General features: G+C 45.9%; 1 protein-coding gene across 2 annotated transcripts in view; it reads left to right on the forward strand.

The window, feature by feature from the left end:
- EGFLAM (EGF like, fibronectin type III and laminin G domains) overlaps positions 1-25,608 on the forward strand; it is a 106,662-nt gene that overhangs the window by 56,276 nt on the left and 24,778 nt on the right. For both annotated transcript variants that reach the window (XM_053409079.1, XM_053409080.1), the window contains exons 8-15: positions 2,693-2,808; positions 6,161-6,503; positions 6,876-6,976; positions 11,621-11,721; positions 13,428-13,572; positions 15,409-15,598; positions 23,405-23,530; positions 24,652-24,895. In XM_053409079.1, the coding sequence (XP_053265054.1) occupies positions 2,693-2,808; positions 6,161-6,503; positions 6,876-6,976; positions 11,621-11,721; positions 13,428-13,572; positions 15,409-15,598; positions 23,405-23,530; positions 24,652-24,895 (1,366 nt within the window). The remainder of the gene's footprint in view (positions 1-2,692; positions 2,809-6,160; positions 6,504-6,875; positions 6,977-11,620; positions 11,722-13,427; positions 13,573-15,408; positions 15,599-23,404; positions 23,531-24,651; positions 24,896-25,608) is intronic.

Consider the following 25,608-nt stretch of genomic DNA (forward strand, 5'->3'; position numbering starts at 1 on the left):
CCAAACTGGCTGTAGATACAAGAAGGGCAGCTGGGGTGGGCGATAGAGGACCCTGCCTCCCCCTGCGGGGCTCATCTCTGGCAATTGTCTTAAACTGCCGCAAGTGTCTCTGCTCAAGGAGCCCCCTGAGTTTTGGCATTGTCTCTCCGCGGCCCCCCCATCCTGCCTCTCTCCAGGAGCTTTATGGAGCTGCCTGGATCGGGTCTGCTTTGGAGGAGGGGAGCCTTCCTTGACCGGCATGTGGGGCGCCCTTTGCGGCCTTTCCCTCTGGAGAGATAGTCACGCTCCCTCTAGCGCAGTTCCTAATCGCCAGTCGCCCTTCTGTGGCGAGGATTCTTCCGAGCCGGGTTCTTCCTGGGCCCTCCGGCTGCTTCTCTTTCGGGCGGCGGCGACCCTCCAGCTAAATACCCCTCGGGGGTTTGTGGCAGCCTCGCTTATTGTTCTTGGGACTCTGGTTTTACCTCGCCACGCAATTACGCACAATTGCAGCGCCTTCACCAGCAGTGGCGTAGCGTGGGGGGTGCAGGGGGGCCCGGCCACACCTGGCGCAACATCTGGGGGTTAGGGGGCGCAAATCCACGGGTTAGGGGGCGCAAATCCACAGGTTAGGGGGCGCAAATTTCTTGCCTTGCCCCGGGTGCTGACAACCCACGCTACGCCACTGGGTAAAGGGACCCCTGACCATTAGGTCCAGTCGCGGACGACGCTGGGGTTGCTGTGCTCATCTCACTTTATTGGCCGAGGGAGGCGGTGTACAGCTTCCGGGTCATGTGGCCAGCATGACTAAGCTGCTTCTGGCGAACCAGAGCAGCGCACAGAAACACCGTTTACCTTTCCGCCAGAGTGGTACCTATTTATCTACTTGCACTGCGTACTTTTGAACTGCCAGGTTGGCAGGAGCAGGAACCGAGCAACAGGAGCTCACCCCGCTGCGGGGATTCGAACCGCCGACCTTCTGATCAGCAAGCCCTAGGCTCAGTGGTTTAACCCACAGCGCCATCCGCATCCCGGTCTTTCTGCTTAGTTTTAGCCATTAAGCAAAGCTACCTTGTATAGACTTAAAATGCAATGATTTCCCAGATGTAAGTGGTGTAAGCTTGTGACATTGGCCTCTTCATGAAAAGGCATTGTAAGCTGTTGATCAATACTCAGTTGCCACCTAATTAGCATCAGCACGAGGTTTTTTCAGCTCCCTATTTATTTTAACAGGGTTGATTTGCTATAACCTAATCCTTGATTATTTGGAGAGAGGCTTCCTTTCTCAATGTCTCCCCTGCAGGGCTTTCAATTAATTACGGGCGCAGGATTACAAGGATGGTAGGACATCTTAAGTTGGTGTCCGGTCATTGCAAGATCAAGACTTTGTAAATGAAATACTGCATGCCCCTCACAGCTGTCGCCCACTTTTTTTGGATTTCTGGAATCGCCATTACTTTAACAGTTAACCGATCAGTTACCCATTATGATCTGGTGAGCTCTTCCATCAGTTGCATAAAACTTCATCTGATTCTCACTCCAGGAATAATAGTAGAGCCTTTTACAAGTATCCCTGCTTTCTTACAGAGACAGTGCTATTTTGTGGCACTGTTGCGTTGCATGACATGATCCGAGAGAGGAAATGAGAGAACACAAAGAGCTGAAAACACTGCGGGGGGTTAGATAGCTTCATCTTCATGTGTGAAGACACCAAAATAGGAGGAGACTGTAAAAACACATGGCCATGACACTTCCAGCTGCATCATTGCTTGCCTTTAAAAAAATATCTCTTCAGCTAACAACATAAAGAGTTGATGTATTCTTTGCAGCTGAAACTTTCCCCGCAGGCTTGGAGAAGTAAGATGAAAACTATTTCTGACTGTGGGTCCATGTTTTCCAACTTACATTGGTCTAAAACAGTATTATTATCATCATTATAATAAAACTGAGTACAGTGGTACCTCTGGTTATGAACTTAATTCGTTCCAGAGGTCCGTTTCTGGTTGTTGTTTTTTAATGTACCGCTTTTCTTAAATGTAATCGAAAGCCCACAAGTAAAAACACAACTGAAAATATAACAGTACAATAAAGGATCAAAAGGCGGCTAAAGAGATAAAAGTTGTAAAAAGCAGAATTAATGCAGCCATGTGTAAGAGAGAGAAATGTTAACATCTAGAAATGCTTTGTGCACAGGTACTTGGCTATCAAAAAAATGAATGAAACAAATAAATTTCCTGCTCCTGAAAAAAATCATCAGGATTTTGACTTGTGGAAAGAAATGAGACATTTTAGGCTGTTCTAATGCTCTATCAATATCCAAAAGTGAAATATTCCCCTGTGAGCTAAAGCTGTCTTGCTGGGCTCTACCCTCACTTGATGTTCTCTTCAAGGAGCAAAGGCCTGATATTTAAGGACATTTGAGTAGAAATTAGGCAGCCTTCAGCAGAGCTGCAGCAACTGGGGAGGGGGGTTGTTTGCCCTGAGTGAAACCTCCAGAGGGGCACTATTGAGGCTCCCAGCCTGTGTTTGTGTGTATGCAAATGCAAGGGGTGTGTGTGTGTGTGTGTGTGTGTGCCAAACTGGGTCTTTGACCCGGGTGAAATAAAGCCTAGTTTCACCCTGTCTTCAGGACCCTTTAACCACACTGTTCTATTTTACGTATACCATGTGACTGACACAATATGTGTATGTGGCTATACCAACTTTATCTTCGCAGACCTTGAAGAGTTAGGGAGTGGAAGCTACGGTCATCGTTACATTACAGAATCTGGACTTGGAGACGACGAAGGACCTGACCTCGATGATTCAGACTACGATATTTACATTGACGAGGTAAAGCTAAAAGTGCCACTCTGGTGTTTAGGTCCCTCAAAATATTTTTGGGGGAGGTTACAGTGTTTAGGTCTGAAAAATATAGGGTAAAAATGTATAAGCTCATGCACATTCCGATGACGTAATACGTCTTTCTCTGTATGTTGGGGGTGAGGAACCTTTTTCGTCCCGAGGTCCGCATTCTCCCAAGGGACAACCTTCTGTGGGCCGCATGCCACTGGTGGGCGTGGCCAGAGGCAAAAGTGGGTGGGCCAAAGATTCTTATCTTTGTTCGTCGGTTGCTGCATGCTGGCCATGCAAAAGCCAGAGGTTTTTAACACACACGTAACGGCCTCCATTCTCCATCCAGGCAACAAAATGCATTACAGTGGTACCCCGGGTTACATACGCTTCAGGTTACAGACTCTGCTAACCCAGAAATAGTACCTCGGGTTAAGAACTTTGCTTCAGGATGAGAACAGAAATCGTGCTCCGGCGGCGCGGCAGCAGCAGGAGGCCCCCATTAGCTAAAGTGGTGCTTCAGGTTAAGAACAGTTTCAGGTTAAGAACGGACCTCCGGAATGAATTAAGTACTTAACCTGAGGTACCACTGTATTACAATGTAGAGGCACATTCCTTCCTTGCAAAAGCACTTGAGAAGGGTGCTGTTCAGGGCTGTTAAGGGATGGGGCAGCAGTTCCAAGAGACAGATAAGAGAGACGTTTGTCTCCTGGCCTGAGTTTTCCCATCCCGCTGTATGTCTTCATTTGCTTTGGTCTCACTGACTCCTTTTGCTTCCTCGTGTGATCACACGAAGCCATAACCTTTTCCAGACACAATGTGTGTTCACTGGGTGTGTGGAGGAGAGCCTGTTTGAATGCAGCAGAAGGACTGTGAAGAGCCTCCTCTGTACATGCAGTTGGGGAGCCTGCTTTTTGCAGGACATGTAGAGCTGCCTGGCCAGGGATCTTTGTCACAAAATGTAGAGAAAGGGGGAAGTCTGAGGAAGATGCATGGAGGATCCAGTATATAGGATCTGGAGTGGCCTAATTAGTTCTGGTGAAAATCGAGGGGAAATGTTTTTAAAACTGGAATAGTGAAGTCTTAGCCTTGCAAGGGAAGACGGAAAACAAAGAGGAAAGGATTTTTAAAGATAATAAAAGCCTGTATAACTGTATCTAGCCAAAACTGTTCATGGGACCAGTCTTCTGGCTCAAAACAGCAGGCTCAAAATGAAAGAGAGAGAGAGAGAGAAAGGAAAGCCAGGAACAGCTTCAAAAACTGGAGGTGAAGCATCCTCAAAGCAAGACATCACTTCTTCTCGCAAAGAGAAGGCAAACAGCCAAGTTGAGCTCTAGGAATCCCCAGCACAAACAGAAACCTGCCAGCAAAATCAGAGTGAAGCAATAATAAGTGGAAGAAGAAGAAGAGCTCAAATGCTGAAGGGTAGCCTCATTTTGGTCCCCCCAACATATCCAAATGTTATACTGGTTTTCTTCTTCTTGCCCCTTCTTTTTCTCACAGTTCAGTTTTTCTCTGTTAGATTCAGGAGGAAGACACCTGCAGAAACAGTTTTCCATTATTTTGGGGTATCAGGGTATTCTTGAGGCTAATCAGGGTACATGGAGACTCATGAAACTGGCTGAGAGCCGCTAGCCATAATTCTTGTATCTTCTTCACACGGGTAAATGATCTCAGCTCAACTAAGGCTGGGCCAGACTTTCTGCTTCCCACGCTCTAGAACGGCCACCCCAGCGCAGCCAGCCATACAACTTAAATAATCTTCACACTGGCACATGATCTCAGTTTGAGATCCTGGCCAGCTTTTCTGCTTCTCATGTATCAATGGGGCAGCAGATGCAATTCTACCCTTAAAGGTAAAGGCACCCGTGACCATTAGGTCCAGTCACGGATGACTCTGGGGTTGTGGCGCTCATCTCGCTTTACTGGCTGAGGGAGCTGGCGTACAGCTTCCAGGTCACGTGACCAGCATGACTAAGCCGCTTCTGGCGAACCATAGCAGTGCATGGAAATGCCGTTTACCTTCCCACCAGATTGGTACCTATTTATCTACTTGCACTTTGACGTGCTTTTGAATTCTAGGTTGGCAGAAGCATGGACCGAGCAATGGGAGCTCACCCTGTCACGGGGATTCGAACAACCGACCTTCTGATCGGCAAGCCCTGGGCTCTGTAGTTTAGACCACAGTGCCACCCGCGTCCCAATTCTGCCCTTAAACTTGCTTAAACAAGGGTTCGTGAGCAAGCACTGCTCCCATTCCACTCCATGGCTCTTGACTTCATCTTGCATGCAAACAGCAACAAGGTTTTTCAAAGGGATCCTTCCATTCCGGATGACTGAGCATTAAAATGGTCAATGCGGTTCTGTGTCGGTCAGTGCAAAGTGATGTGCTCTGGGGCAAAATATTTTAATTTCACATGTAAACAAATGAGGTCTCAACTGGGCTTGACAAACCAGGAACAAGATGGGGTTGTGGTGGATAGCTCAGTGAAATCATTGTCCGTTTTGGAGAGACCCCTTTGGTGCTTCCCCTGATCCCTCTTTGTTTATATCAACTGGAATCATTTTGTGTTTTTTTGCCTGCTGTACGGCAGCTGTGGTGGTAGGGAAACAACAGATTTCATGCTAGGTATCATTAGGCAAGAGATCAAAATAAAGATGCCAGTATCACAAGGCCTGTGCACAAGTGCAGAAAAGGGATACTAAAGTAATCAAGTCTCTGGAGCAACTTCCCCTCCAAGGAAAGGTTATGACATTTGGAGTTATTTAGTTTAGAGGAAGGTGAGTAAGGAAGGACATTATAATGCTGTATAAAATTATGCACGGTTTGTAGAAAGTGGATATAGAGGGGTAGGAGAGCTGGGGGAGGGGGAATTACATTTGCCAGCCAATACACACTTTTGGTTTCAGATAGTATATGGGTAGACGAGTCTAAAAAGCCTAGGGCACAAATTTTCATGGCCCTCTGGTGGCTATGGTGGCTCATTTACCAGAAGTAATGTATTTAGTATACAGTACTCTGGAAGTGTTTACAGTGGTACCTCGGTTTTCGAGTGTCTTGGAAGCCAAACGTTTCAGCTTTCAAACACCAAAAATCTGGAAGTAAATGCTTCTGTTTTCGAACGCACCTAGGAAGTCAAACAGCTTTATCTGCGTGTTTTTCAATTTTCTCAATTGAACTTGCCTCCAGTCCTTTGCGCCTCGGTTTTTGAACGTTTCGGAAGTCAAGAGGTCTTCCAGAACGGATTACGTTCGAGAACCGAGGTACCACTGTACTTGATTCTGACCAAACTAAACCAAAATCTGCCGTTAATTATGCTAAAATTACTTTTACCTTTCTGTCTTTCATCAGCTGAAACCACTTCCTGCTATCAAAGGTGGCAACAGGAAGTTTTTGGTTGAAACCAAGCTCACGCAGGAGTCTAACGCAAGGCTTCTTTCTAGACTGCTTTCATCGACTTCCTCTCCTATTAGTTCCCCTACAACAACTACTCTGCCGCCACGTACCACCACAGCAACCAGCATTACTGCCAAGGCCACCAGGTGGAACAATGGGGCTTCGGTGGTGCGGCAGTCTGACCTGTCCTGCGATGAAACCATCTGCTCTACTGACAGCTTCTGTGTCAATGATTATGAGCGGAGTGGTTCTCGTTGCCACTGCAACCTTGGCAAAGGAGGAGAGAGTTGCTCAGAAGGTTGGTTTACTTTGGTATTCATGGTGTATGCTCTGCAAGTTGTTTTTACCCGGGGAGATTTGCAAAAGAGCATCCTGTATGTTTGGTTTAGCACTAGTGGACATACAGGGAACAGTTGAAAAAGGGTTATGGGCAGGTGGTAAGCTACAGAAAAATCTATGGAGAGAGCACACATTTACTCTCTTGGGCGTTAGCTGGTGTGGGTTCTTCAAAACCTAAGGCTGTGAAAGGCTAAAGGGAAGGCAGAGCCAGACTGTCAGATGTGGCTGAGAAGGAAAATTCCAATAGAAAATGCCTTTTCTAATTCTTAAATGTGTTTATTTTATTTGGAGGTGAATTGCTAAGCAATATGTTCTTATTGTTGTCTTCCAGATGTTAGTATTCAGTATCCTCAGTTCTTTGGCTACTCATACATGACCTTTGAACCTCTGAAAAATTCCTACCAGACATTCCAAATTACTCTTGAATTTCGGGTAAGTGTGTATGACCTTGAATCCACAAAGCCCTTTTAAATAATGGGTTACATTTTGACTCCTAGGAAGAATAGTCAACTGGAAAGTTTTGCAAAGCACCCCTTCTCCTGAAGCAGCAAGGTTTTAAAGAATGAAATATAGGAGAGTTGTGGTATAGTGGCTTGGCGCTCCTCGTGCTTCATGAGAAAGAAAGGAATTTTGAAGCTTAATGGAGAAATTGTATCAAACTAGAACCGATTGAATATTGTGCTGGAAGCCATTTGAGGCCAAGTTAGCATTCTCTCAAGGAGACTCAAAACATGACTGGGCTGGGGTGTGATGATGCAATTGCTATGATATGATGATGATGATTTAATCAGCTTCTTACTTGCCCTTTACCATGGGGTCTCAGGACAGGTTACAACAATATTAAAATACTGTACTAAAAACAGTTAAAGCATATTGCCATAAAAATAACAAGCGTGAGTTCTTGAATATTTATCACAAGCGTCAAATGCCAGGGGTAAAGAGGTGAGTCCTCAGAATCTGACAAAAACTACTTAATGAAAGGGCCAGGGGTATCTCTGTGGAGAGGGAGTTCCTCTCCGAGGCCGCCATCCCTGAACATCTGAAGGCAGTGAAACAACCAAGATGGCCCCTTCTGCGGAATGTAACACCTGAGAAGGGTCTGTAGGGACAGAGATGCACTGCCAGAGATTTCGGTTTGTTTACGATTTTATTTTAATTTTTTATAATCTTTTTTATTGATTTTCAAAAATATAAACAACATAAAACAATTCAGAATCCAAATATCGAGATTACTCTGAATCTCCCGACTTCCCCTCTCCATCCCTTCCATGGGTCCTTTTGATTCTATTTTCAGCTGCATATCAATACTTCTCAATGTTTTCATCTTCCTAGGTTATCTATACGTTCTGTTAGATTACAAGTGTATTTAAAATCCTGCTAATGTTTTGGCCTGATTACAATGATTTTGTATATACATTACAGTGGTATCTCGGGTTACATATGCTTCAGGTTACATACGCTTCAGGATACATACGCTTCAGGTTACAGACTCTGCTAACCCAAAAATAGCACCTTGGGTTAAAAACTTTGCTTCAGGATGAGAACAGAAATCATCCTCCGGCGGCGCGGCGGCAGTGGGAGGCCCCATTAGCTAAAGTGGTGCTTCAGGTTAAGAACAATTTCAGGTTAAGAACGGACCTCCGGAATGAATTAAGTACTTAACCCGAGATACCACTGTATAAGCATTTCCCATTCTTTTTAGAATTTCTTGCCTGGAGCTTCCCAGTTAATTTTGCCATTTTGCCATAGTCCATCAACTTGATTTGCCATTCTTCTCTGGTCGGGGCTGTCTCTTCCTTCCATCTAGTTGTTTAAGACTTTAAACACTTCAATGTGAGCATCTTGAATTGTGCCTGAACAACCTCCTCAGATCAGGGTGGTGCTGGCAATGCTGATTCCTCTTGTGCTGGGACTTCCGGGGGGGGGGGGCTGTTGCCTGTGGCTGTTTCTTTGGTCATAGAATCATAGAATCATAGAGTTGGAATAGACCACAAGGGCCATCAAGTCCAACCCCCTGCCAAGCAGGAAACACCATCAGAGCACTCCTGACATATGGTTGTCAAGCCTCTGCTTAAAGACCTCCAAAGAAGGAGACTCCACCACACTCCTTGGCAGCAAATTCCACTGTCGAACAGCAATTACTGTCAGGAAGTTCTTCCTAATGTTTAGGTGGAATCTTCTTTCTTGTAGTTTGGATTTATTGCTCCGTGTCCGCTTCTCTGGAGCAGCAGAAAACAACCTTTCTCCCTCCTCTATGTGACATCCTTTTATATATTTGAACATGGCTATCATATCACCCCTTAACCTCCTCTTCTCCAGGCTAAACATGCCCAGCTCCCTTAGCCGTTCCTCATAAGGCATCGTTTCCAGGCCTTTGACCATTTTGGTTGCCCTCCTCTGGACACGTTCCAGTTTGTCAGTGTCCTTCTTGAACTGTGGTGCCCAGAACTGGACACAGTACTCCAGGTGAGGTCTGACCAGAGCAGAATACAGTGGCACTATTACTTCCCTTGATCTAGATGCTATACTCCTATTGATGCAGCCCAGAATTGCATTGGCTTTTTTAGCTGCCGCGTCACACTGTTGGCTCATGTCAAGTTTGTGGTCAACCAAGACTCCTAGATCCTTTTCACATGTACTGCTCTCAAGCCAGGTGTCACCCATCTTGTATTTGTGCCTCTCATTTTTTTTGCCCAAGTGCAATACTTTACATTTCTCCCTGTTAAAGTTCATCTTGTTTGTTTTGGCCCAGTTCTCTATGGTCATATCTCATTCTAATAGATCCTCCAAATCTCCAGACTTGTTGTCTTGAAGATGGGGAATCAGACCCCCCCACACCTGTGTATAGATGTTGAAATCAGTCACGGGTCCCAAATATTAGAAACAGTGTTTTAACTTACATATCTGATGAGTCACACTGCTGCTTTATTGCTATGGCCCTAGAAACAAGTGTTTGTGTGTGTGTGTGTGTGTGTGTGTGTGTACTGATTGAATTATATTTTAAGGGTGTTGCTGTTTTCCCCCCTTTTGTTTTCAGCATTTTTTGGAATTGTACCGGTCCATTACCACATTATTGAATTTTTATGCTTGTATTTTCTCCAGCGCTTTGTCTAGACATCATTCAGAAAGGTGGCTTTTAAACATTTAAATAAATAGAGTAACTTATAATAGGCCAGTAAGAAAAGCAGGGCCAAGGAAGCATAAAGGCACAAGCAATCCATGTTGAAGGTCTCCGGTTCAACAGCTTTTGAGGGGCAGTAACCGATTCTTTGAATGGACGCGGGTGGCGCTGTGGGTAAAACCTCAGCGCCTAGGACTTGCCGATCGCATGGTCGGCGGTTCGAATCCCCGCGGCGGGGTGTGCTCCCGTCGTTCAGTCCCAGCGCCTGCCAACCTAGCAGTTCGAAAGCCCCCCCGGGTGCAAGTAGATAAATAGGGACCGCTTACCAGCGGGAAGGTAAATGGCGTTCCGTGTGCTGCGCTGGCTTGCCAGATGCAGCTTGTCATGCTGGCCACGTGACCCGGAAGCGTCTGCGGACAGCGCTGGCTCCTGGCCTATAGAGTGAGATGAGCGCACAACCCTAGAGTCTGTCAAGACTGGCCCGTACGGGCAGGGGTACCTTTACCTTTACCTTAACCGACTCTTTGAGCTTTAGCAGTTATAGGCAGGAGCACAGTTAACACAGAGACACTGCTTTAGCAACTGTTAAGATTAACCTTTTCACGCGTCATTTTACTCCCAATTTTGTCAGATGATGATGATGATGATTATTTGCCCAAAAGTCAGATCATTTATTTGAAGCAGCTTTGGTATTGCTGGTTTTTCTTAAATAGAATATTGAACAGTTATGAATCTAACTTTGCATCTTGTTTGCATTTGAGGGGAGTTAATGGAAGCAAAACTGAGCTCCTGGTGCAAATCTGAGATGCGCATCTCTGTACATCCCTTGTATAAAGCATGCGGTCCTTTGTTCAGAGAGCATTCCGAGAAGTCATAGCAACTATCAGTCCAGTTTTGCTTGGTTCACTACCCATGAGACTCAAAGCTGAGTCACCTTAGCTTTGATTGTCTAGTGAGAAGCAGGAAATGGCAGACCCGTTCCTTTCAAAACAAAATCACTCCCCATCTCTCATAGTTTTTGTATTTTAGGGCATGTATTTCAGGCTCCTGTGTCTTAGCAGTTTTTGTTTTTATCTGTAAGCCTTGAGTCCCATCAAGGAAAACAGTGGAGATATATATATATATATATATAAATATGGAATATAATAATAACAATCAGTCTGAGCAGGGAGTTGCAATTGCTGCAGCATCGGAAGGGATCCTGGGACATGTTTCCTAGGTCATGTGACCAAGCTGTCACTATGCTGTGGTGGCTAGAAGGACTGGGCTTGTGACCAAGCTCAAATCCTTTCTCAGCTGTGGAATTCCCTTTGATGTTGCCTAACCTACCCTTGCCAACAAAAGTCCGTATAGTTAAAGCTGTGGTTTTCCCAATAGTGATGTATGGAAGTGAGAGCTGGACCATAAAGAAGGATGATCGCCAAAGAATGGATGCTTTTGAATTATGGTGCTGGAGGAGACTCTTGAGAGTCCCATGGACTGCAAGAAGTTCAAACCTATCCATTCTTAAGGAAATCAGGCCTGTGTGCTCACTGGAAGGACAGATCCTGAAGCTGAGACTCCAGTACTTTGGCCACGTCATGAGAAGAGAAGACTCCCTGGAAAAGACCCTGATGTTGGGAAAGATGGAGGGCACAAGGAGAAGGGGACGACAGAGGACGAGGTGGTTGGATAGTGTTCTTGAAGCTACCAGCATGAGTTTGACCAAACTGCGGGAGGCAGTGGAAGACAGGAGTGCCTGGCGTGCTCTGGTCCATGGGGTCACGAAGAGTCGGACACGACTAAACGACTAAACAACAACAACAAACCTACCTCAAGTGGCAGTTGCTAGGATCAAAATAGGGTGCTGTGTGCACTGCTCTGAGCAATTTAGAAGAGTTTTGGAATAAACAGCAAATGAAAAGAACAACTTGGGCTGACCTCATTGATATTTTTGCGTGCTTCTATATTCCCAGGCTGAAGCAGAAGATGGTTTGCTTCTGTACTGCGGAGAGAATGAACATGGGCGTGGGGACTTCATGTCTGTGGCAGTCATCAGACGAAGCATTCAGTTCAGGTAAGAACTACAGAACGATGCTAGTGGAACTTTGGTAGCTTGGCTCCATGTCTGTAATATAAACATTGTCATATCCTTAGTGAAGCTTTGGAGAGAGCTCCTCAGGTGTGATGCCTTGGCCAAGTTTCTATTTAGCTACTCTCCTGGCTGCCCCTGTTTGGGTACTGTCAGGGAACTGCCATCAGTGCCGGAGGGAGAGAGCGAAATCCAGAGGGATTCCAGAGAGCGTCCCGGGATTGGGAGAGGCAGCCCATCTTCTGGGGAAGAGAATCAGCGTAGCACCAGTGGAGAAGGGGGGCAGATGGGGGAAGGGGCGAGGCGGTCCCAGGACTCCTTGCCGGGGACCAGCGGGGAGAGTAGAGGTCCTCCACTGCCCACGCCCTCCTTGCGCAGAAGGCTTTCACGCAGAGAGAGTAGGAGGAGACTGGGCGTCAAAGAGCTTCTTTGCTGGAAGAAGTTTAAGAAATGCCCACTGACGGATTCTGCCAGCGATTGAGACAGCCACAAGAGAGTGGCTGTCCGGACAGAAAAGGTTCACTCAGGCAACCCAGCCAGGTGTTTGCACCTGGCAACCCCTAGAACCACTACAGGTACACATTGCCTGGAGGCAACCAAGCAGAGATGTTTTTAATAACTGAGAGGGAGGAAGAGCAAACAGGCTCCTGCTCCCTTTTCAGACTTCCAGAGTGCCACCAATGAGTTGCAATTGGCATGGGCGATGTTGCTGATGTTGCCTGTTTTGAGCATATACAGCTAGATTCTTTTCAGGAGGATGTCTCTGTGAATGAGATATGTTGCAAGGATAAGGGCGCAGGCAGTGATCTCTCAGAAACCTACTTCTTATTTTCTTTTAATCACACCCAAGTGATGGATGCCAAGCAAAGGGGGAAAGAGCACATTTCACACATGTGCATCTTTGTGTTGGCTGGCTGCTGAGGCTTCCTTGTCAGTCAGCTCCACCAGCACCTTGAGTTTCATATAAAGAAAGCTGGTATTATTAATACAGGCCTACCTCTCACCAGGGAGCCAGGAGAATTCCCAAGATAAATTATCGTGATAGCAGTAAGTCAGATTCTAATCCTGTGCATCTCCAAAACCATTTTTGAAATGTGTTGGTTTCTTGTTTATATATGTGATATATTTTCCTGTCTGTAGCCAGAGGATGTGAAAAGCTCAAACTCTTCTCTGTGGGGAAAGGAAAGAGATTAAAGAAAACTCTCTCCCTTTCTCCTTCTCCCTCTCCCTTTTTGTCCATAATAAAAGAAGGTTAGATATAAGCGTCCAGTGAACAGCCTTGGAGTACGAGAGAAGATTGCATCATCAAAGCTAAATAGGTGTGGACCTGTTTACTAATCTGGATGGGAGACCACTAAGTGTGTTGTTTTAAATTAAAATATATGCTTAGTTGTTATAAAGAGATAAATGTGAGCCATGTGTTTGGATCTCATACACTGCTTTTGAATGTTAAAAAGAAGCAGAAGCTGTCTTGAGGGAAGACCCTTTAAGGCAGTGGTTCTCAACCTTGGGTCCCCAGATGTTTTTGGCCTACAACTCCCATGATCCCTAGCTCACAGGACCATTGGTCAGGGATGATGGGAGTTGTAGGCCAAAAACATCTGGGGACCCAAGAAGGTTGAGAAAGGCTGCTTTCGGGTGAGTTAAGTTTGGTCATTTCCTGAGAGGTTGTCCTGTTGTCCTATTGTCAGGTTCAACTGTGGTACTGGAATTGCAGTAATTACAAGCGAGAACAAAGTGAAGCTGGGTAATTGGCACAGTGTGACTGTGTTCAGAGATGGACTGGATGGATGGCTTAGGCTGGATAACAACCGTCCAGTTTCTGGTAAATCCCAGGTGAGTCATATACCGCTTATGAAAGGGAACGCTCTTTTTAAAGCGTTTTGGCAGTGGGAGGGTGCTGGAGTGCCAGGGAGTCCCCAGAGTCAGGAATGGCCAACTCACCCCATATTCTGGGAACCAGAGCAGCCCAATGTAGTTGTGTCTTGTGACTTTTCTGGGGACGTTTGGAGAGTCCTTAGTGCTCTCCGTCCCCCATCTTCCCACATGTCACTATGTATACCTGTTGCTTCACATTTACCTCTAGGATTAAATCACTCTAAAATATCCCAATATCAACAGCTGCCCCCACCTGCCAAGTTGAAGAGTCTGTCAAATATTATAAATGGTGAAATGTATGCAAGGTACCACCTTATAAGTCTGCTGGCTTCCAATGTCTAAATCCGCCGACGACCCTAGAGGGTTAAAAAGACTGTTTGCCGTAACTTTGCTGGATAATTGAGATGTTAATGTAGGGGATGAGATAAGCCTGATTTGAATTTGTTTAACAAAAAATAATTAATGATTTATTAAGCAACGCAGAGAATTGCCATCAGGGAGCTAAATTGTGAAAACCTGTTTGGTTCAAGCTTCGAATGCCTTTCCTAGCTGATATTATAGTCAGCTTATTTTATTTAATTCTATTTTATTTTTCATTTCACTTCACTTTATTTTTACTTCACTTCACTTCACTTTACATGGCTATGAAGAATCCATAGCAAAAGGCTCAGGGGTTGGACGTGTGGCTCTCCAGCTGCTGTTGGACTTTAACTTCCATCCACGCCAGCCGCCATGTGCAACGCTCAGAGCTAGTGGAAGTTGCGCTCAAGGCAACACCTGCAGCCTACAGGTTCCCCACCTGTGCATTAGCTGAAGCAGGGATCAAAGCCCTTCTCTCCAGCTTCCTGGCAGAAGAGGCAGTGTGTCATCCGGAGAGCACACCTTCTCCTCACCCCAAATGAAAACATTTTAACACACTTCACTGTATACGTATAGGGTCTTGCTTCCAGAACTAATGCAGTGTATTGGACGTGCATGTTTCTTTTCCTTAGAAACAAAACTTCGAGCCATTAAAACTATATCTGGATTACAATTTGCTGGGGCATCTGAGAACCAGGTAAAACTGCTTGGAAGGTTTTCTGTGGTTTGCCATCTCTGCCCCGGACGTGTGACTAGTAAATTGCCTCCCTTCCTCAAATCCTGGAGGTGGGCATGTTTTGAAGCTGTTTCTTATCGCAAGGCACTGAATTCTCTAGTTATGATGTTGCCCAAGGCATGGACTGAAGGCACATGATGCAGCATAATTGCTAAAGCTAAGGAAGTCTGAGTCTGGTCAGGCTAAGAACATAAGACAAGCTCTGCTGGCTCAGACCAAAGGCCCATCTGGCCATCATTCTGTACTCAGAGTGGCCAATGAGAGATACATGGGAAGCACACAACTGGGGTAGAGCACTATCCCACTCTTCTGCTCATGATCTCCACCAAGGAAGTGGTATTCACCATCACAGATGGGACCAGCCCTATCGTTGGACAGAGTGATGCAGCTGTGGCACATAGTTATGGAGGAAGAGTGGACAGGAGCGTGTGAGCCATGCAGCCTGTCCTGTGCCACCTATGTTTAGCCCCCTGCTCTCAGGTGTAACTCTTGTCTCCAGTGTTAAAATAAGAGCTATTCTGGCCAATTTCTGCACATGGAACGGGGAGTTTCCATCTTGGTTTCTACCTTAGGAAGCACAACGTCCTGGGCCAGCCCTGGAAGAAAAGTGAGATCTCTAAAAGCTCTAAATAAATTAACAGGTCTAATTATCCTCCTTCAGCCAAATTTCCTATCAGTGTTTCCACCCCACTTTCTAGGGTCAATACAGCAAAATTACTTTCCGGACTCCCTTCTATCTTGGAGGTGCTCCTACCGCCTACTGGCTAGTGAGGTCTGCAGGCATCAATCGTGGCTTTCAAGGCTGTGTCCAGGCACTCACGATCAATGGGAAGATCATGGACATGCGGCCCTGGCCTCTGGGGAAAGCTCTTAGTGGGGCAGATGTTGGTAAGTGCGATCTTATTCTCATCCTTGTCCATGGGAGAGAAATGGGTTGCTTCCTTCCATATAGAAAGGCCAACCATCTCTGTCCAGTCATGGTTTAAGTTTAACCTTGCCCTTCCTTAGAGCTATGTTTTGTTTGGTTTCGTAAACTTTAAAATGGGCACAACAGGAACCCAACAAGAGCCTTGACAAAATGGGAGCTTTCTTAGAAAAGGGGGCTGGCTGTTGCAGGTAACTAATAGTATTTTTATTTTATTTTATTTTTCTAAGTGCACAAGCTAAAATAGGAAGTGAAAAAACTAAAAATCCTATAGACATTTCATGATTGTTATTGCAGCTTAAAGGTAAAGGTACCCCTGCCCGTACGGGCCAGTCGTGTCTGACTCTAGGGTTGTGCGCTCATCTCACTTAAGAGGCCGGGAGCCAGCGCTGTCCGAGGACACTTCCGGGTCACGTGGCCAGCGTGACGAAGCTGCTCTGGCGAGCCGGCACCAGCGCAACACACGGAAACACCATTTACCTTCCCGCTATAAAGCGGTACCTATTTATCTACTTGCACTTAGGGGTGCTTTCGAACTGCTAGGTGGGCAGGAGCTGGGACCGAACGGCGGGAGCTCACCCCGCTGCGGGGATTCGAACCACCGACCATACGATCAGCAAGTCCTAGGCACTGAGGTTTTACCCACAGCGCCACCCGCATCCCGTGTATTGCAGCTTAAACTTAACCTAATATTGCATTTGTAAAAATGAATTCTAAATGCCATTCAATTTGCCTATGGCGAGTCTACTTTTGTACACAACTTGTTCGTGTGCTGCAAGGTTGTACATATCTTCTATCCATTTATTGACGGGAACTGCATTTTTATTTTTCCAGTTCATCAATACCTGACTTTTTGCTGTAGTAAGGGCGCAGAGAGACCCTTTGTTAGGTTACATGTGTTGGATATATAATTCAGATAATGAATAATCTTGACTGAGATAGGCCAGCATGTACACGGCATCCCAAACTCACTTGCTCTCAGGTTCCTTGTGTCCAGTCTGATTTGTACCCCACTCCATGGTAAACCTCACTAGCCTAGACTCCTGCTGACATTTGCCAGCACCTTTTGTGGGCTCTAGCCTGGAATAGACTAGAGAGCCTGTTTCAAGTCCTTGGTGAGCCACAAGTTCCTGTACATGCTGCTTAGGTCTGGTCTGCCCATGAGGCAGACTGACGTATCTGCCTCAGGTTGCAGAATCCCATGGGCTGGTGCCCCCACAGGCACCCTGCCCTGACACCACTGGGATCACGTGATCCCATCTTCCCATTTCTCCTCAGCCTGCAGAATGGAATGGGGCACGCTTGGTGCTTCTAGTCAGGCCGAATGTCTTTCGCCTTAACCTCATGAAACCTGACCTGAGCCATTGGGTCGAGGCAACCAAGAAATATAAATTAACAAAAGCCTCACATTGCTCACCTGACTGAAAGTTTTGCTCAAGTGACTGTACCTTGTTAGTGGTAGAAGTGGCTGAAAATCCTGGTTTCAAGTCTAATGTTTCTTAGGTAACAAGCTCAACCTTCCCCACCCCCTTCTGTATTTTTACAGCTGGTATCAAAAGAGGCCACTGGCCTGCGTCAGACATAATAGCGGTTGCTGCACTACCTTCTGGATAAAAACACCAGAGATCTATGAGATACAAAAATAAAGCTAATAGATTGGCCTGGAAAGGAGGCAGTGAAGAAAACAAGGTCTTGGAGAAGCACAAAGGTTGACCCTATTCATGACAGAGTGAGAATCTGTGGAATACATGCAGAGCTTGGAACATATCCAAAGTTCCCTCTGATCTGTATTGGTTCCTAGATTTCAGCTGTTGCAGCCCCCAATACCACAGTTGCTTCAGCAGCTGCTTTCACTTCAAACAAACAACTCTTTTGGGGTGTTTTTATGTGTGGCCATTGGTGACCTGATGCCGAATAACGAAAACGAAAAGTGTGAACGATGCTACTTGCAGCAGCAATGTGGTGGGGGAGCACATTAGGGTGATCTTAGTGCTTCCCAATGGATGATGCTGAATGTCTCTTTAAAAAGATGCTGAGCACCAACGGTGGCCCTCACCTCCTTCACAGCCATGGCTGCCAAAGGCAATGGCATGCTCCTCAGTCATATGGCCTTCACTGAGCTATCAATGGCTACTAGTCATGATGGCTATGCCTCCCTGGTTGGAATACAAGTTGCTGGAAGCCACAGGGGCTCTTGTGCTTGAGGGTTTCCCATGGGCATCTGGTTGGCCACTGTGAGAACAGGATTCTGGCCTAGATGGGCCATTCGCCCAATACAACCTCCAGCTCCCATCAGCCCCAGCCAGCGTGCTCAGTCCTTGGGGATTATGGGGATTGTAGTCCAGCAGCATCAAGAAGGTTGGCCAGCCCTGGGCTAGATGGGCCAAAAGTTTTGACTCATTCGGTGCATATCAGATCCTCACAGCCCAAAGATATTCACAAGATCTCTATTCACCAACACTGCTAATTAGAAATAACCTGGTGTATCTTCTAGGGCTGGATCTGATCCTCCCAGGGGAATGCACTTGCCCTCCATTTGCCAGTCTCAAAAGTTCTTGCAGAAGGAGTCAAGGGCTTTGGCTATGGGTCTTTGGAAGTGGGGCTGAAGTCAGTGACCCATTCACATCCTTCCCATTGGCCCTCCCTTGAAACTAGTTTTATTTAGTTACTTATTAAAAGGGTATATACAGTCCCATTTTTTTCTCCAGTGTGCTTGGAGTTCAGGGAGGGGGTATTCTTAGGCTGGATACTTAAGGTAAAATGGTAAGACCTGAGAAACCCACCTCTTCAAAGCGACAGTTTTCTTAGATTTGGAAGAATTTCATTCTTTATAGAAAGCACGTAGGGCTGCAAAGGTTGTCTTTCAAAATTCAGACAGCCGTTCAGTTTAGCTTCTTGCAGCATTCATTAAATTAAGAATGAGATTGTATACAGCTCATGTTTTGCATTGTCCAAGAAGCCCTGAATGCCCCGGTTTGAAGATTAAAGTGATAATGTTGATTTGAGTGAACAGATGGGAAGAGAAGAGTGATCAATTGATGGCATGTCTCTCGAAAAGGTCTTTGATTGGATTAATGGGCTTTTATTCGTAAACCTTGATAACTCAATTCAGTCCCCTCAACGCTTCCTTTTCAGCAAGTTGTCAAGGCTGTCTTTCAGTCTTTAGAATTTCTTGCTAGTGGCATTTCTATCAACTCATTCATCAGTCTTTAGGGAAGAGATGAGTTGGGATTTTATTAGCATAGAAGTCAAGACAGGTTGGTTGACAGCCTCTGCACACTTACCTGGGATGAAGCCACACTGGAACTCAGTGGAGCTTACTTCTGAGGAGACAGGGCTGGGGTTTCACTGTCAAGTCATTCATTGTTGCCAGAAATGGGTGGGGATCCTGTGGATTATCACCACAAACAGTTTTTTAATAGAGCCCCAGACTGTATTTTGGAGATATTCAAATTCTCTGGCAATGTTAACAGCTGCAGATAGACCTTGAAGCCAAACTCATGGGCTTCTCAGCCCAAGGAGCCTCCAAATGACCACTCAGGGAGCAGCAGTGGATGGGGCCTGTGACAAACAGCCCCACATGGCTGCAGGACCTCATGCTGGGTGCAGCCCAGAAATTCTTCCTTCCTTCTTCTTTTAAATATAGTATAGTCAGAGTGGCCAGCTAAGTGTCTAGAGAGGCTCGTTTATTTTATTTTAAATAATATATTCTTAGGCTCTTCAATGGAATAGTGTTTATTCCCAAGTAAATGCATTCAGCACAAGGGAGGAGGAAGCAAACTCTGCACGATGGTGGAAATCCAGATTGACAAACTTTATTGATTGATTGTCTCTGATATAACAGGAATATAGGAGCAATTAAAAAGCATGGGATGTTGGAGCAGGTGGGAGAAGAGAAGTGTTAATTGTGTGCTGTCTTAAGACACACAGCTCTCTGACATTAGGCAGTGAGGACCTTTCTATGCCACACAGCAAAGAGAGAGAGAGAGCCTTCACTGCTGCCCATGCCAACCCTTGGATGCCCGGTGACTGTGTTGGTTCCTGGAAGAGCGGGCTGGGTGACCAGACCAGATGGAGAACTTGCTTCATTTTGCCTATAAAGCTCTCCAGGGACTGTGGTGCAGCTCCTTCCGCTCACTGTCTGGAGGTGTCACACTATGGCATCCACCTAAGCTTAGTGGCCTGGTACTGCTGCATCCCATAGAGTCACGGTGATTTCCAACTCATGCCTGGACTTCATGTATGGGATGGGAGTCTCCTGAACCACATGCCAGGATTCATGTTGGCCCCAAAGGGCTCTGTTGCCCTGGTAAGGCCCCAAAGTCTAGGGTCTGTGTTTACCTAACTGCACCACTGTCCTATGGGAACCATCTGAGGAGACATTGCCAAGACTGCTTGTCCTTCCCGCGTTTTGGGGAGAGAGGCACTGCAAGAATCCTGAGAGAAGCTCTTCTTCTTCTTCAAAGGTTAAATTGCAGACCCTGCCTCTTGAGAGTTTTGAAAAATCCGGGCAGTGGCTTAGCTTTAAAGTTACTAGCAACTCCCATAGGTGACAAGCCCCAATCCACTTGCGATATAATTATGGAATATCCTCAGGGGGGGAAAAAAACCTTTTCATTGCCAAGAACAGAGTTGCTTCTCTAAGGAATTCAGCCTTGCTTCAGGTTTGTGATCGATCCTGGAAATCAGTTAGGGGAGGGCATGAGCTCTATTGTTGCTGCCACATGTGTGCAAAAGCAATCCAAAGGGAATTCAAGTCTAGTCCTTATAGTTGCCAGAGCTGGGGCTTAACTCCTGCGGTGGAGAAACAGACTCTCTCTGTATTTTATTTTCCCCATTTTTTATGTTCCCATTCAAGCTATGTCCATGGGTCGTCTATAGCTGGACATAGGCTTCTAATAGATTTTGAGAACCAGTGTGGTGTGATGGTTAGAGTGTTGCACTAGGAGCTGGGGGAGCAGGGTTTGAATCCCCCCTCAGCCCTGAAGCTCACTGGGTGACCTTGGGCCAGTCACTATCTCTTAGCCTAACCTATCTCACAGGGTTGTTGCGAGGATGAAATGGGGAGCAGGAGAACCTAGGAGATCCTAGGAAGATAAAGGTGACGTAATACTACTACTAATAATAATGCCAAGGCAGGTTTGTATAGATGCAGGCAGTTCGCTGTGTGTTAAACAACAGAGTCTAGGACGTGCTGATTAGAAGGTCGGCAGTTCGAATCCCCACGACGGGGTGAGCTCCCGTTGTTCGGTCCCTGCTCCTGCCAGCCTAGCAATTCGAAAGCACGTCAAAGTGCAAGTAGATAAATAGGTACTGCTCCGGCGGGAGGGTAAACAGCGTTTCTGTGTGCTGCTCTGGTTTGCCAGAAGCGGCTTAGTCATGCTGGCCACATGACCCAGAAGCTGTACGCTGGCTCCCTCGGCCAATAAAGTGAGATGAGCACCGCAACCCCAGAGTCGGTCACAACTGGACCTAATGGTCGGGGTCCCTTTCCCTTTCCCTTTACCATTGGGATACTGGCAAGTCTTAAGATCCAAGCTGCACATGACAAGGGTGGTCCATGATTAGATTGCCTGATAACTTCTACATTCTACATTCACTAAAAGCAGCCATGACTGCTCCACAAACTATTTGGTCTGGGGCTATGGTGCAAGGCAAATTGCTACATGGCTGACAGATTCCCATGACAAAAGTAACTTCCCCTGCACAGAGAAAACTGTGGGTCAGGAAGAAGGATTCTAGCCTAGACCTGTGCCAAGTTAAGGCTAACTCAAGCTGTTATAGCACCATCTCTGGTTAAAGATGTAACATACTCCTCCTAGTGTCTCCAGCACTAACTAGTAGACATACTTTACTGCAGCTAAATACTTTGTGATGCTAATTATTCTTTTGGAATTGAAATAATGCTGATTTGCGGCAATGGGCTTGAACTATACCTATGTTTTTTCAAGTGATACCAGGAGTTTGGGCCTCTTCCTTCAATTGGCTTCATATTCTATGTTAGATATTGTCTGAGCCCATGCATTCAGTCATTTTACACTGACACTTGGAAGATGCCACTTCCAAGCTATTCTGGTCGTGCTTTTCGAGATTTTCATTTAAGCAGCCTAAATATAGAGACTTAAAAATGAATGGGCTGTAGAAATGCTACTGTTCTGTTTGTGCAGATTTCCACTTGCACAACAGATGCTCCCATTCCTGACCTCTCCCCTGCAGCCCCCAGCACGCCCTCAAAATCTGCTCCAGAGCATTGAGGGACTCTCTGGAGTCTTGTTGTGCAAGCAGAACTCCACCCATGACCCAGTGGTCAAGTGGGTGAGCATAAATTGCAGCAGACTATTGTTGGACTAAGGGACGCAGGTGTCGCTGTGGGTTAAACCACAGAGCCTAGGACTTGCCGATCAGAAGGTCGGTGGTTCAAATCCCCGAGACGGGGTGAGCTCCCGTTGCTCAGTCCCTGCTCCTGCCAACCTAGCAGTTCGAAAGCACATCAAAGTGCAAGTAGATAAATAGGTACCGCTCCAGTGGGAAGGTAAATGGCATTTCCGTGCGCTGCTCTGGTTTGCCAGAAGTGGCTTCATCATGCTGGCCACATGACCCGGAAGCTGTACGCTGCCTCCCTCAGCCAAGAAAGTGAGATGAGCGCTGCAACCCCAGAGTCGGTCACGACTGGACCTAATGGTCAGGGGTCTCTTTACCATTTATTGTTGGACTTGTGTTCCTCCTTGACTATGAAGCTCCCTTTGTGGCTTTGTGCCAGTCACTCTCTGCAGCTGTCATTCAACTTTTCACCTCCTCAAGAGTTTTAGGGAAATTATTTGGTTATTACGTTTTAATTCCTCCCTTTTAAAACCCCTTTGAGGCATTATTTATCACAAGGAAACAAATTGCTTACTGTATTCATATTTCTTTTGCTAGGATGTTTATCTGTGGATTTGTGTCTTCTTTAACTCGGCTCTCTACTATGCTGTGGGGAAGAACAGTGTAAATTACTACCGCATATTTTTTTTTAAAAAAGAGAAACACCTTAACTGCACATTTCATAAGATGATGTGTGCTGAAATATTTAAATGCTCCTCAGAAGTATCTTTGAGGCATTCTCATCTGTCAGTCTTCTGACAGTTTCTGTGCTGTTACCTCCAGCCATCTTCCTGTGAGATGGCAAGATGATAGAGATGTTGATTATAAAAGCCCGTATGTTGACAATATGGATTACCTGCCACACAGATGGAACTGTTAACAGTGTAGCAGCAGCTAATAAGCTTAGACCCTGCTGCTTAACACCTCCAGCTCTTACTACAGCTTCCCTCAAATGCAGAAGGAACAAAACAGCACTTAAGATAATTGAGGTTAAACAACAGCAAGAGAGAGAGAGAGAGAGAGAGAGAGAGAGAGAGAGAGAGAGAGAGAGAGAGATGGTACTTGCGATGTAAACAGTCTGGCAGTGTGTGGAGATTTGAGCAACCTGTCCAAGAAAAAAAACTAATGAAAAGTGGGAGACACCACCAGTCTGCTTGGCAAGTGATCACTTCTGGAAAGTCAATGCAATTAGTTCCTGTTGCTGCCATTTTGTAAAGCCTCTGGCCTGCAGCTCAGCCACTTAATCCGGTGCTTAGACTTAACGCGTTGCCTGGGAAAAGATGCATTTACGTGGCAGATCTGGCGCAGATCTCTGTGTGCAAAAGTGATCGAAAACAAGTAGCTAAATTAACCCATCCTTCGGGTACCTTGAATGACAAATCAGTGCGTGTGTTGTTTTCTACTTTTAGGTGAATGCAGCAGTGGAATTTGCGATGAGGCTTCCTGCATAAATGGTGGCACTTGCACAGCGAGCAAGGCGGACAGGTACATCTGCCTGTGCCCACTTGGATTTAAAGGGCGCCACTGCGAAGAAGGTGAGAGGAGTACTTGCTGTTGATCTCTGCAGTTAGATGCCAGCATTTGGTGTGTTTTATGGCAGTGGTGTCTTAAGCGATGCCTCCAGATGTTGTTGGACTACAAATCCCATCACCCACCTCCGTTGACCCTTTATGTTTTGGCTGATCAGAGAGGTCAACAATGTCTGGAGGTCTTTTCACTGGCTACCCCTGTTACTACAGGCTGTGTCTGCACCCAGTTTAATCAGGAACCGTTTGACTGACTTGCACAACTAACATCCCATAGTTGGTTGGCTACACACTGGTTTAATGCTGCGTACCTCACCACTGTGATTTGCTTGCAATTTAGAATCTCTTCCATTATTTCTGCTTTCTGAAGTCTTGCTTTCTTTCCTCTTCCTGCCTTCTCCTTTGTTACTCAAGTGTGGAATGCTACACACACAAACTTCCCTACATTGACGGCATCCCTGTCCAAAACAATGTAATACGCGAGTGACCATACTGACCTGGTAGTTTTCTATTGTTTCCAGGCCTAAGCAAGTGATTTCTCTGCTACATCTTCACATCATTCGGTTCTGTATCAATTGGGGGAATGTTCATAAATGCCCGTTTATATCCCTTTGCCTCCCGGTTACGATTGAAGTGGAGCTTGCTTCACTTGTGGTTAAGAAATAAAATATACGGAAACCATATTGACCATAAATGGAGTACCTGATGTCAGTGTGGACAAACCCCGGTTTCCTACATAATGGGTATCAAAGTGCTATAAGTGACATGGCCTTCTCTAGCCTGCTGCCTTTGAGATATTTTGGACTACAACTCCCATCATCCCCGACATGCTGTCTGATACTGATTGGAATTATAAACATCTGGAGGACCCTAGGTTGTGGAAAGCTAGACTACACAGATGTGTGCTATTAAAAATTATTATTAGTTGTATAATAAACCATCTCATTTGTAGGTTTCTCAAACAGCTTTGGGCTGTTTTGTAAGTTATTTATCACTATTTGTGATAGTGTTTCAACTTTATATGTGGTATGGTTTCTAATATTGCTTTCTACAATGAAGTTTGAAGTTGAAGTAGACTTTGTTTTCTTGAGGGATTTTAAGTAATGTGTTCGCTTGCCCTGGTCTTTCAGCTTTCATTCTCATCATACCTCAGTTCAACGAGACTTTGAAATCCTTTGCCACCATCCCCTGGCCTTTGGAACCCCAGAACTACCTTTCCTTCATGGAGTTTGAGGTCACCTTTCGTCCCGATTCGGCGGATGGTGCCCTTTTGTACAGCTTTGACACAGGCAGCAAAGACTTCCTGTCCATTAGCATGGCAGACGGCTATGTGGAGTTCAGGTTTGACTGTGGTTCAGGAACTGCTGTAATCAGGTAAATGCAATTTACTAATTATTTCTAGAATTAATTAGCCATAATTTTTTTTTTGCTGTGAAAAGTATCTGTAATTATATACTAAAAAATAAAAATACGATGGGTGAAATCCAAAGTAGCGCATTCCCCCAAAAATTTTTATTTGGGATACCACAAACCTTTGTAGCAAATTTGGGGAGGAGAGGGACACAGGGCCCATTGCACAAATGGAAAAACCTGTGCTAATGGGATGGGCTAGACAAATACCTCCCCTGGAATGCAAGTTGTCCACCAATGTCATAAACTGTGGTTATTTTCATGGAAAGAAGCTTCTCCTGGTCTCCTGTGCTCCTTCCTCTTCCAGCACAGCAATGATAAGTACCGTATTTTTCGCTCTATAAGATGCACTTTCCTCCTCCTAAAAAGCAAGGGGAAATGTGTGTGTGTCTTATGGAGAGAATGCAGGTGGGAGGCTCTGCTCAGCGCTCCCTTTAAAGAGCCGCATGGAGCGTGTGTGTGGCTCTTGGGGGCTTTTCCCGAGGAGGGAGAAGGGATGCCTTGGGGGAGCCTTAGCCGTGCACAGCCTCTTGCGGGCAGGGGATGAAGGCTCCGCTTGCCCAGAAGAGGCTGTGGGCGGCCAAGCAAGAAGCCAGGAGATCAGGTAGAACCTTGTGCGCCTGAGTAATTGGGGCATGGGGATTGCCTTGTTTCCTTCATGAGAAACCAGGTTATCA

This window comes from Podarcis raffonei, chromosome 11, assembly GCF_027172205.1.
Source record: "Podarcis raffonei isolate rPodRaf1 chromosome 11, rPodRaf1.pri, whole genome shotgun sequence".
NCBI classification, from domain to species: domain Eukaryota; kingdom Metazoa; phylum Chordata; class Lepidosauria; order Squamata; family Lacertidae; genus Podarcis; species Podarcis raffonei.